General features: G+C 42.2%; 1 protein-coding gene across 1 annotated transcript in view; it reads left to right on the forward strand.

Moving 5' to 3' along the window:
• Positions 1-6,783: 6,783 nt before the first annotated feature.
• The window catches only part of ENPEP (glutamyl aminopeptidase), a 48,997-nt gene continuing 42,707 nt past the window's right edge, over positions 6,784-13,073 (forward strand). Inside the window, exon 1 of the mRNA XM_054031067.1 lies at positions 6,784-7,643. Within this exon, the coding sequence (XP_053887042.1) occupies positions 7,027-7,643 (617 nt within the window). The 5' untranslated portion in view covers positions 6,784-7,026. The remainder of the gene's footprint in view (positions 7,644-13,073) is intronic.

Here is a 13,073-nt window from a genome sequence, read left to right on the forward strand (position 1 = left end):
TGTAACTACCGTATATACTCATTCATAAGCCACATTTTTTAGTAAAAAAGGGAAGCACCAGAGAAGGGGGTCGGCTTATGAATGGGTATAGAGAGCAAGAGGTGGGACACAGCCCCTCCCCCCAACAGAGGGTGCAAGGAGAGGCAGCACAGCCAGCAGAGTGAGAAGGGAAGAGGCGGGGCCAGAGTCTCTCCGCTTCTGGCCATGCTGCTCTACCCCCAACCTCAGAAGCAGCTGTAGCTCTGGGGCTGGCAGGCTGCAGCCATGCCACTCGGCCCCGCCCGCTGGAACAGGCTGCGGCCGCGCCGCCCACGCTGGCCCGCCGAAGCAGACTGTGGCCGCGCTGCCCAGCCTGCCGGAGCAGCTCCAGCCAGGCCAGAGACATCCTCCCCTGGCCCTCCCCAGATAAGGTGGGAAGGGATGGGATGGGGAGTGTGTAGAGGTCCCAGGCTAGGGGTGGGGTCATGTGGGGGATTGTCACAGGGGTTACTCCCCTGACTCCCAGCTGCTCCCTCCAAAAAAATTTCCCCGTCAGTTGCTGTCCCAGCCCATCAGGGTTAGCAGCTGGCACACTGGGACACTTTGTTTACTTAGGTTTACCTCCGTGCCTTACTCTAGGTAAACAAACCATCTCGGCCCACCAGTGGCTTATCCTGATGGCCTGGGAGCCAAAGTTTGCTGACCCCTGAATTATAGGGTCGGCGTATGAACGGGTTATACAATTTTTTCCATTTTTACTTATCCATCTTGGGGGGGTCGGCTTATAAACAAACCGGCTTATCTATCTATCTATCTCATACGGGGGTGTGTGTGTGTGTGTGTGTGTGTGTGTGTGTGTGTGTGTGTGTGTATAGAACCTCTTAAAGCTGGAAAAGAATGACAATACCTGCTGGGATCAGGGTTCTGAGCCCAGCTTTGTATTATTCATTAATGAATTGAATGGAAGAACTCCAAGCAAGATCTTCAAGTCAAAAGTTAATATCAAACTGAAGGCAGCTGCAAAACATAAACAATGGAAATTAGTACAGTAGGACTTGCATCTTTTACATAAATAGGCTAATAGATGGCATTCCCTTCATTGTGCATAAACTTTAAGCAAGGAGTCTGAAGCAAGGAATCAAATGAAGAAATCCTCTACCAAAGGGTAAAGCTACATATTTCCTAGTGCAGAAATTCCCTCAAGGCTTTACCCCAGTGTACATCTTCAGTGAAGAATAAAATCAAAATTCAGCACTGACTTGGCAGATAAACACAACTGAATTCAGAAAAGAGGTGGTGGTATTGCTGCAGAAGGCAGAGATAATATTTTACCTCATCTAGTGCACTCTATCCAGAACTGGTCAATCTACTTTAGAAAATAGCAGAATGCTCCTGAGGCAGTGCAGTAAAAAAAAAAAAAAACAAACAAACAAAAAAAACACACCCATAGATCGATGAGGTCAACTTTCAAAGATTTTACTCAGGAAACACAAGTACAGTTGAAGAAATTCTGAATGTCTTCAATTAAATCATCAATTCAATCCAAAGTCTTTGCACTTCGCAAGCACACAAATTCAAGAGGGCATGATTTATAAACTAAAAATTATGATAATAGAAAAGATGTCAAATGAAACAGGGCTTACTGTATAACAATAACTTAAGGCCTACAGCATTTTTAGGTGATTAACAATGATGTGAGAGTGTTCAAAGCCTGAGATGAGGACAAGGTCAATCATTAATTACATATGAAATATGGGGGTGAGGAGAATTATTTCAAGTATAATTCATTTGGGTCTCCAGTGAGCACTACAATCAGTTTCACATTTTTCAAGTTAAGGAGTCTTTCCTGCAGAGTGCCACAGGGACAAACATGTAGAAGAATTCTGCAACTGAAGGTCTACCAAAAAGCACTCACTACAACAGCTACTTAGGATCTTCCTCTTGTAACCAAAGCTCTCGAATAGTGATTCAGAGACTAGGGACCAAACTCAGCCTGATAGATGTTCAAGGATTTACGGGTAATTCACTGTGAGATACCCCCAAATCTCATTATAGAGACAGCACAGAGAACATACAGGAATCTGAGGATGGAATAACAAAAGAGTAAGAATGTTGGACCCATTGGCTTTGCTGCTTCTATGATTCCTTGGTGCTCTTACATTTTAGAAACAGGAGCCAAATATATCCCTGGCATGACTCCAGTGAGGTCAGTGGAGTTATGCTAGGTATGAATGTGGCTCACTAGGTTTGTGTCTGTTGTGGTTAGCCGTACACTTTTCTTTTTTTTACACTTCATTTCCATGTCTTTGATGTTTCCCAGAACAGCTCTTGCTTATTGTCGGCTTCAATTAAGGATTTTATGGAAGTACTTCTTTTCATATTGAATAAGCTCAGCAGGCCTCTCCATCCAGCTCTGACCAGCATTGTAGCTCAGCTACTCATCACAATTAGTTTCTTTTTGAATTTTTAAATACAATTAGAAGCTATGGGCAATATGTGATCAACAGTTCTGAAACCCTTGCACATCAATAAACATTTGCAAGGGTTTATATTCATTGTAGTGTCATGAGAGCAGCACTGAATACAGATAGAACAGCCTTACCATCCATGCACACAAACTAGCCCTTAGCAGTAGCATTATGACTGTATGCAGCACAAGGCAAGCCCTCACCAGCGTAAGTCACCCAATACCAACACTGGAGCATTGTGACATTCCGCCCCACCACATTGGGGTAGTTGGGGGGGGGCGCTAACTAGTGCTGGGGCTATAGCGCTGCTCCTCGGTGTAGATTAAATCCCAAATTAAGGTGAAATAAAAAATAAAATCTTAGAACATAAGAATGGCCATATTGGGTCAGACCAATAGTCTATCCCAGCATTCTGTCTTCCAACAGTGGCCAGTGCCATATGCTTCAGAGGGCATGAACAGAACAGGTCAATTTTGAGTGATCCATCCCTGTCATCCAGTCCCAGCATTTGGCAGTCAGAGGTTTAGGGACATTCAGATCATTGGATTGCATCCCTGACTATCTTGGCTAATAGCCATTGATGGACCTATCCTCAAATTTATCTCATTCCTTTTTTAACTCAGTTATACCTTGGGCTTTTCCAACATCCCCTGGGAATGAGTTGCATAGGTTGTCCATGCAATGTGTGAAGCAGCAACTTCTTTTTGTTTGTTTTAAACCTGCTGCCTATTAATTTCATCAGATGACCTCCTAATTCTTCTGTTATGTGAATGGGGTAAATAACACTTCCCTGTTCACTATCCCCACACCACTTATGATTTTATAGCCCTCTACATATCCCCCCACCCAGTCATCTCTTTTCTAAGATGAACAGTCCCAGTCTTTTTTAATCTCTCCTCATATAGAAGGTGTTCCATATCCCTAATAATTTTTGTTGCCCTTCTCTGCTCCTTTTCCATCTAACCCTTGCTTGTTACACAGGATAGATCTTTGGCAAATGGTATCATTCTACAGGTGCCTGACGTTATTAGTCCTGCCTCAGTGCAGGGGACTGGACTAAATGAGCTATCAAGGCCCCTTCCAGTCCTACATTTCTAGGATTATGAGTGAGATAATTGGTTCGTCGGTTTTCATTCCTTTTTAGGTTTCTAAAATTAAAACTGACCATACTACAAAAATCTGACATGAATGTTTCCCCTTCCCCTCCCAAACTGGTCTGGTGCTTAGATCTTCCCTGGATTTCATACTACTCAAGGACTCTACACCAGGCTCTCTTGCTTGAATAATACATCAACTGGGAGCCAGGTTATTACAAAACATACTGCAAATCAACCCATAACCAAAGTCCCCAAACATAGTCCATATCCACATCCAGTGCATGTAGTCCTTAAAACTCTGGTCTTCCTTGCATGAACCCAACAGCCTCTCTACTGGGAGATCATCTTTACCAGGAAAGCATCCCTCACTTCCTCCTTGCCCTCTCACAGTTCCTCAGAGTCCAGCTCTCCAGCCCTGGAAACATCAGCAGATAAGCTCCTTCACTGATCCCCCTGCCTTCAGCTCTCTCTGGCCTTTGGCTCTCTGGATTACAACCAGCCTCTACTGCTCTCTGGCTTGGGGATTCCAACTAGCAAATGCCTCTTGCTGCTCTCCTACCTTCAGCTTTCTGCCTGGAAACACAATCAATCTCCTGGCTCTGGCAGCTCTCAACTCCTGCCCTTCTCCTGACTGACCCAGGCAGCTCTGACTCCCCATGTTTCTTTCTCAGGTCACTGAGTCTCTTTATAGCCCCCGGTATTGCCTTGCCTCCTTAATTGGTCAAATGGGAGCACCAGCACAGAGGAGTTGGACCTACTTCATTCACAGCGGCCACAGGTCGCCCTGTAATACCCCTCTCTGCCTCAGACTGATGGAGAGGCCTCTGGTTATTTGTCGCTGACTAGCTCAGCAGTCTAGCTGCCTCCTGGTGCCATCTCCTGCTATTTCTAGAATAGATTTTCCCCTCAGATGTCAACAAGGCACAAAGCTTATTTTTGGTATGGGAGGGATGGGCCTGCCCAGAAGCCCTAAATCCCACCATCAAAAAAATTTACACCCATATTGGGCCATAACACCACCTGACACTCACTTTTCAGTAAAGAGATTATCAGTGACATAGCAGTGCTCAAGCATAATTGAGTGTAACAGCTTTACTGCATTTGCTTTATAGAAAATAATGATCTATGCTATGTGCCATGTTAATAAATAGGTCATTGCTCGTTTGTCTGTTTTTATGGTGTTTGCTGCTGCTGTTGTTTTCAAGACTTAGCACAAATATCATTTTTTTGGAACCATCTCACCCAGATATGCTTTCCCCTCATCCCTCACCCTTCCCTGTAAAGGTACAAATACTCATACTTTCACTTCCCATAGAGAAATATGCAAATCTTCTCATAATTACAATAACTAATCCTCTCTGCTACATCTTCAATAAGTTCAACTAATAGCACTTTTTACCTTGAAATAAAAAAACCTCAGAGTGGGCTGAAATCATAACACCTTTTTTTGGCTAAAGAAGCAAAGAAAAAGCGAGACACATTTAATCTCTCACTTTATAAGTGTTTAACAAGCCACTCTGTTTCAAGGCATCTTATTTTATATCTGCTCTTTCTTCTTGTATCTTTAAACCAGAGCAAAAAAGAGAAAGTAAACTGTAAATGTTAAGACCATGATGATCTGCAATGTTGGCCCCTATAACCAGAGCTTATTCTCTGACCAAGTTCATTCAAAGGCACTGTTTTCCCAAATCGTGTCTAATTTTGATCAAGAGACAGAAAAGAAAAGAAAAAAAGAAAACGAGACATAATGCGAAACAGATTCCAGTTGTACACTTAATTATTACATTGGTTTCATTCTTTTAGAGCCGTCTGAAAACATCTGAGTAAGATAACTTGGAGCTCTCCAACACACAAACCTTCTCTTTCTTTGGCTTCTGTTTGAAATCTTTGATTTGGACACAATATATTAAGTTACATCAACACTAGCCAGTTTTGTTGATCTTGTGGCTAGGAATCTCACACAAGCTTGTGTCTGAGTGGAGGTTGGTGACATTTGAAAGCGAGTAGACAAAAGTGACTTGTAAAGCTGTGGTCAGAGTCATCTCTAAATAGGGTGTGGAAAGATTACCCCAGAAGAATCCCTTGCACAGCACTGTGTGTATATCTTTCGGAGCATGTAACAACTGCATTTAGGCCTGAGGATTAGCCATCCAGGTGAAATTGTATCCAATTCTCTTAAAAAACACTGAAGTGTATCCAATATAACAAGCAAGAGTTAAGCCATACAACTCCTCATCAATTTAAACAGGAGTCATGAAGCCAAACTAGTGCACCTTATTCTGAATACAAACACTGTCATGCTGAAATAAGTAAACACAAGGGACACAAGTTCTGCCTCTGGAGCAAGTGAAAAACAGGAGAGTCACAGCAGCTGAAAACTGAATGCTTCTCTTCCACCCTTTAAATTCCTCCACTATGAGCATAAAACAAATTGGAGATTTTGGTGTTCAGTTCTAATCTACTTTGATAGATTATACATTGAGCCTGAAACTGGAATCTTTACTCACAGAAGTAGACCTTACTCTCAAAAGTTGCCCTTGCAGGATCAGGTTCCACTTGATTCATGTTACCTGATGTTTGGTTATGGAAATGAAGGTTGTCTAGTGTCTAAATCATATTGGGAGCCACATTTTTAGAAGTTTCTCAAATGGCTCATACAACACAAAACACTAATTGCATTGGCTAAGGAAGTAAATACATTGGCTAAGGAAGTAAATACACCTGTTCCTATGTGCAGTTCTAAAAGATCTCTTGGAAAATTGGTCCTGTATGTGTGAAAAGAGCAAAATTTTAAGGCTTGAAACAAAAGTGAAGCTATATAATTTTATTGCCAATTCTTCTGCCTATAACCACATGGAGTTGTACGGTAAAACAATGACTCTATAAATGAGGGGAAACAACTGACTGAAACTACAAAGATTTTTTTAAAACCTTGGAAATTTTATTGCACAAAAACTTTGGTGGAAGTTCAAGGAAATCATTGGTTGTCAAAACAAACAACAACAGTATTAAAAATAAGAGGTAGTGGCAAAAGTTGAGGCTTCCTAGCAGTTACACCACTATCTGTGAACTTTCTGAAAGCTGCTGACAGAGCTTTGGCATATGATCATCTCCTAACTGCTGATTAACATAGTGCTGTTTTATATTTAACTCAGAGCAGAGCAGGAGGAGTAGAGGGTGGGGCTGAACTGCTTATAAGGAGAGTAGAGTAGTAACAGTGTTCTTCTGTGTCCATTTCCTCTGTCTTTCTTCACAGCTGCACTCCTCTGGATCAACCACTTTTCCTCTGGTTCAGATGAATGCTATCTTTAATTAATTGAGTACATAGTGGAAGGAGAGGTGGCAGAGACAAAAAGGCTGTAACTACACCATTACAATACAAACCGAATCTGCTGGGCTTACTAAAAACAAGCAGCGCGGAGGTGCTTAATAAGCCTTTTTAAGGTTAATGTTTATCTTTGAAAGAAGACAGGGGAGCAAAGATGCAGAGAATGGATTTTGAGGATAAGAAGTCCAAGAGGTATTGCATGAAGAAAAAGCATGTGGCCATCATCTGTGCAGTAGTGGCTGCAGTGGGTTTAGCTGTGGGACTTGGCGTGGGATTAAGCAGACCTGAGCCTTGCCAATCTTCCGGAGGCACAGAACAGCCAGCAACCACTACTCCTGGGACAGTGGAGACACGCCACTGCCCTCCCAAAAATGATGCAGATGGAGAATGGACAGATTTCAGGCTACCCACTTACATTAACCCAGAACACTATGAGCTGGAAATGAAGCCTCTGATGGATGCAGATATCTACACAGGGACAGTCAACATCTCCATCAAGTTGGGGAAACCTACCAAGTACTTGTGGCTTCACCTCCGAGAGACCAAGATCACAGAGCTGCCCATGCTCTGGAAATCCTCAGGGCAGCAGATTGCACTGATTGAATGTTTTGAATATGAACAACACGAATATGTGGTGATGGAGGCAAAAGAGATGCTCTCTGCTACTACTGCAAATGACAACTATATACTAAACCTGAAGTTCCAAGGCTGGCTGAATGGCTCCCTCGTTGGATTTTATAGAACCACCTACACTGAGAATGGAGTGACCAAGTAAACCCATTTTTTTAAATTTTGACTTGCACATCTATTTCTACTTGCTCAGACCTGCTCTCTCCCTCTCTCGCCTTCTCTCTGTCACCAAGTTGCGTACATTTCTGGGCTCTCTTTTAATTTTCCTGCTTCCCTCAGGAAGGTACAGCATTAAGAATGCCAAAGCAGTCTCTGGGTGGCTGCTTACAAGGAAATGTGGGTTGGAGTTTTTATTCTGAAAAACATTTTGGATCTCTCTTGGCCACAGTCTATCCCCGATCTTTGCAAACTCGCATCTGGGAGTTGTATGCGGGGACTGAGTCCTATCTGTTGCTTTGTACGGGTAGTCTGGTACATAACATGGAGCTCTGTACGTTGTTTTCTATCATTCCCCAAAGTAAGAACCGTTCAGTGAAATGCCAACTAACTAGCATTGTGGCAGCTTTCTTGACATAACCGCTTTGATGTTGTAAGCAAAAGGAATGTCAGAATCAGAGCTCCACTTTTCCTTCCCCAGCTGGTTTAAATTACACGTGGGCAGGTTTGAAATTTGGATGATATCTGTGATTTGACATATTTCTGCTCCAGCTCATCCCTTGTAATCAGATCAATGATTATTAAAATGTTGCAAAGGTTTAACCCCAATTAAAGAACCCAAATGTATGTGCTTTTGATGGCTCAATTAACCCTTTGCCTGCCTCAGATCTCCACTACTTCAAAGGCAGGGTTTGAAAAATCTGCTAGCCAGTGCAAAGTGGCAAACTTTCCCTGGTGAGGAGGAGGGGCACTAAATGTGTTAGGAGAGGGGCACTAAAACCATCACTTTTTGCTACATTTATGATTTAAAGGTGACATTTCCAGCCCTGATACTTAGAATGTAACCTGGAATCTGCAGACAGGCTATTGGAATACCTCCTAGCTTTCCTGAATAGCAGCACAGTGAAATTAACAACTCTAGTTAGTTTTCATTGTTGCTATTTAGAACCCTGTGGTGCAACAAGCAAGAGTTATGTCAGCTTCATTCTGCTGCTGACTGGTAATACCATGAGCAAAAGGCAGGGACTGGCAAGGGAGGATGCAAGGGCAGAGAGAAGAGCAAAGGGCACCTGGGTCCCCTCCCCATATGTATAAAAATGAATTACAGCAGCAATCTGATCTAAGAGGAAGCCATATGGGGAGCATCTGAGCCCCCAATTGGCTCTTCAGCTCTATTCCCTCACTACCGTCCCTATGCAGCTCCTCTGTTATCAATCTAGATAAGATACTTATGGCCCTAGCATCTAACAGCCTCATAATCATTAACACATTTAGTCTCACAGCACCCCTGTAAAGTAGGGAGTTGTTATTTCTAGTTCATTGAAGGAGGGAGAGAGAGGACTTGCCCAAGGTAACACAAGAAATCTGTCAGAGAATCAGGGACAGAACCCCAATTTCCTCAAGCCCAGTTCAGGGTCATAACCACAAGCTCATCTTTCATCCCACCCCTCTGTCAGCCACCAGGCCTCAGTTTCAGAAGTAGGAGGGAAAGGTGGAACAGCAGCTCAAACAGCAGGAGGCATCCTATCTTCATAGCAAGTGTGTGTGGCAAATGGTGGGAAGGGGATGTGTGTGTGTGTGTGTGTATGGATATTAGAGACCAAAAAACTCTGTTAAAAGGACATTATGAAGGTTGCAAAGTCAAACACTAACATATTGGGAACCTTAATTCTGGACCTTGTTTGTATACACTATGATACAGTCTTTAATTACAGCACTGCATACTATTTTTCCACAGGACCACTGCCTCATTCAGTAGGCAGTGGGGATGGTGCTCAATTAATGAGCAATTATTCATTATTTTGTCGTCTTCTCATCATTCCAGGTGTTGCTCTAGGCCTTATTTATTGGACACTATTCAAACCCTGCTCTGGAGATGGAATTATTAAATTTCCCCCTGGCACTCATCACTATTGTATCCATGTGCTTCACAAACATTAATTATTTTACCTTCACAACACCCCTATAAACAAAGGGATGTTGCTATTCTCGTTTTATGAGATGGGGAACTGAAGCACAGAGAAATTAAGGTCAAATGTACCCACTACTTTGAGGTGATACCAGTATCTGATTTTTTGCAGTGTATGTAGCATTACATTGCATTTTATATATTTAAGCACAGCTCCCAGTGACCTCAGCTGCAGCTGGGAGTTCTCAGCACTTCTGCAAATTAGATACCAGGATTTCAAGTGAAGAACCATTATTGACCACCTGTGAAAAGTTGCCTTGTTCTGAGAAGCAAGCAACTGAACTATTTTGACTGAAATTTTTCAGTAAACGTCACCCTGACGTAGATGCCTGGTGTGGGAGATTTTAGCCCAAATGACAAAAGTTTGGCAATGTTAGAAGCAAGTGAAAACAGGTCTTATCATGGGAAGAATTGAGCAGCATTAACAATAGGCAGTGTTACCAGCCCAGCCTATATTATGAGAGTGGGGCGGGGACCTGGGGGAGTGGGGCGGGGACTGAGCCAGCTGGCAATTAGCTTTCCTCTTGAACAGCCTCAGAAGCTGTGGGACCTGGCTGCTGATGGAAAAGAGGAAGAATGGCAGGGAGGAGGAGGTGGAGTGGAAAAAGCCCGTTAGAGAGCAGTTTCTGCCAGGGCAAAGGATTGCTTAAGTATTGCTGCGGCCCCTTTTCTTTATACACTGGGCACGGGTCCAGACTTCACTGTCCCTTGGATCCACCTCTGGTTTTATACATTCACCAGAGGACAACGTTAGGTCACAAAGGAAGGATGAGTCCGTGGTTTGAGGACTAGCCTGGGACTTGGGAAATCGGGGTTTAATGCTCTTCTTTGTCACGGACTTCCACTATGACACTGAACAATCAGCTTCTCTGCGCTTCATCTGTAAAATGGGGATAATAGCGCTTTCCTACCTCACAGGGTTGTGGTGAGGATAAATACAATAAACAGAATGTGAGGTGCTCTGATGTGAGAATAACGAGACCTATAAAAGTGCCAAATAAGCATCAGCCTAGAGCGTGACAGAATTTTTTAATCCTCAGCTGCCATCAAGAGATGTGAAATAACTCCAGTTTCTTTTCTTCTGGTATTACTGAGGATACAGATGGGCAAGGCAGCTGTGTCTTGGCTTTGCATAATTAAAATCTGGTTCAGATCTGAGTTCCCTTTTATTCAAACCTCTGAAGTGAAGCATTGTGTGGGTGTGGAGGGGGGCTCAAATGGTGCTAGTTTGGGCACATCTCCAGCTGATAAGGAAGCTGGTATTCCTGGTTTTGTTGGTTGCACAGATGTGAAATAGTTTTCCATTCTCTCCTTGAATTTTCTCTATTTAAAAGGAAGCCAAGGCAGTTGTGGCAGGCAGAAAACACATTTTGCCATGACTGTGTATCCTTATTAAAGTGCCAAAATTTCCCTGGGAAAGTGATGAATCTATGTTTGCAAAAAAATGTATGAAAATCCATTACTTAACGGAGGGAGACAAATCTCTCTCTCTCTCTCTAATGAAAATCTGTATATGCTTGGCAAAAAATGGTAATTTATCATCGCTCTAAATGTAGCAATGTTTTATTTTGGGAACAACAGCTGCATGTGGTCACAGACAGATCTCCTCTTAATATTCCTGGTATATTTACAACTTTGTCACTTCTGGTTCATGTTTTAAAAACCTAGAGATCAACAGAAATTGCAGGGGCAGAATCCACCTTATACAAAAGGGAGGGTTTTTATCTTAAAACCAAGTTATACAATATTTCATTTTTTCTTTAATTACCACTTGTCTGCACAGGAGCATGTCCTGGTCTAGAGGTCTCTGAATCAACCCCCATGAATTGTGGCATTGGGGAATTGCATCACTGGTGTTTCTGCCCACCACAAATGCATGAGGATATATGGTTTATCACCTTATAAATCAGTGAAAAGGTTCTTGTGTTATCAGTCTTTAGGAACATGGATAGAAGAGTGTCCAAAACATACAGCAATTTTTTAAAGCAACTGCTGTAAAACGATGCCCAAGGGATTGAAGTTAACTTGGTTGTGAAATATCTCCCAAACCCTACAAAGAGGAGAATGGGACAAAACTTACAAAGCAAAAGAAACTCCATTAGGTCTAAGCTATTTTGAGAGGTTTAGATAAGGTGATGTTCATTACACTTCTTCCTCCAAGACCATGAATTCAAGGCATTTGAGTGAGTGTCCAAATGAAGATGAATAGTAAAAGTCGAGATGTATTACTTCCTCAGACTTCTACATGAACCTTGCTGCTACTATAGGTTCTTAATGACCAGTTTAAGATTTAACCATCACAGGGAAAAGCGAAAGGTAACAGAAACATTGAAAAATTGGCTGTCAAGTGAACTTGTGATGGTGATAAAGATCTATAATTTATTATGAGTATTTTTAATTACTTTTTGGGGAAAGAACAATCAAAAAATCCACACCTTACCTTAATGTAGCTTGAGCAGAAATGCTGTCCGAAAATGCACCGCATTCCAAATTAATTGAAGAGATATCGGAGATGCGTTCCCCCATCAATCAGAACAGAGCATGCTCCATCCCTGAACAGCATGCTGATAGGGGAAAACTTGATTTCATGTAGGAGGATGTTTCATAAAAGCCTTGGCAACATTTTCTAAATGATCCTATTTTGCAACAATTCCCTTAGTCATTTCTATCTAAGTGAGCCCGCTTCACCTCCAAGCTAAAACACGCAAACGCACTTGCACTGATTTGTCATTAAGTGTTCTACCCTATTTCAAACATTTCATGTCAGTGCACAATTCATTACTGGAGTCAGTAAAGTTTAGCAGCACTGGCAGGCAGATGTACAGGGTAACCTCTAAGTGATAAATGCCTATAACAAGAAAGTACTGTGCAGGCAGCTTCAGTATTTTGTGGGGGTAGAGTTAAGCCATCACTCAGAAGCTTTTAAAGATGTCTTTCCAAGAGAAGCTCAGGTCCCGATCCTCTAATGAGCTCCAGGAAGACCCAATCAGTGGCGCTTCCTATGGGCAGAGCAGTCCATTCATTCAGAGCTCATCGCTAGATCAGGGCTTTAGTTTCCTTTTAGTTGATGACATTACTAATATTTACTAATATGAAGTCAATGGGATTACTCACATCGGTAGGATGAGTAGGATTTCCCCTTACTATGGGAGGAACTGCTTGTATTTTACTTTTCCTGCTCTTAAAAAAATATTTAAGCACATCCTCCATTTGTGATCAGCAGTTTTACTTGTTTTTTGTTAAAACACCTACTGGTCATGACTTCTAGAAGCCTAAGTATATTTGAGGGTTATAAATATTTAAGTTGTATCTTTATAAAAAGACCACTGACAATAAAACTTTTGCGGTTCTACTACAGTTTGCAGTACTAACAAACAATTATGGTCATACATGGAAATAACAAAAAATGGCTATCATGAAGGCTTAGGACAATGCAACAAGCTTTT

The sequence above is a fragment of the Malaclemys terrapin genome, chromosome 5, assembly GCF_027887155.1.
Source record: "Malaclemys terrapin pileata isolate rMalTer1 chromosome 5, rMalTer1.hap1, whole genome shotgun sequence".
Classification (NCBI taxonomy): domain Eukaryota; kingdom Metazoa; phylum Chordata; order Testudines; family Emydidae; genus Malaclemys; species Malaclemys terrapin.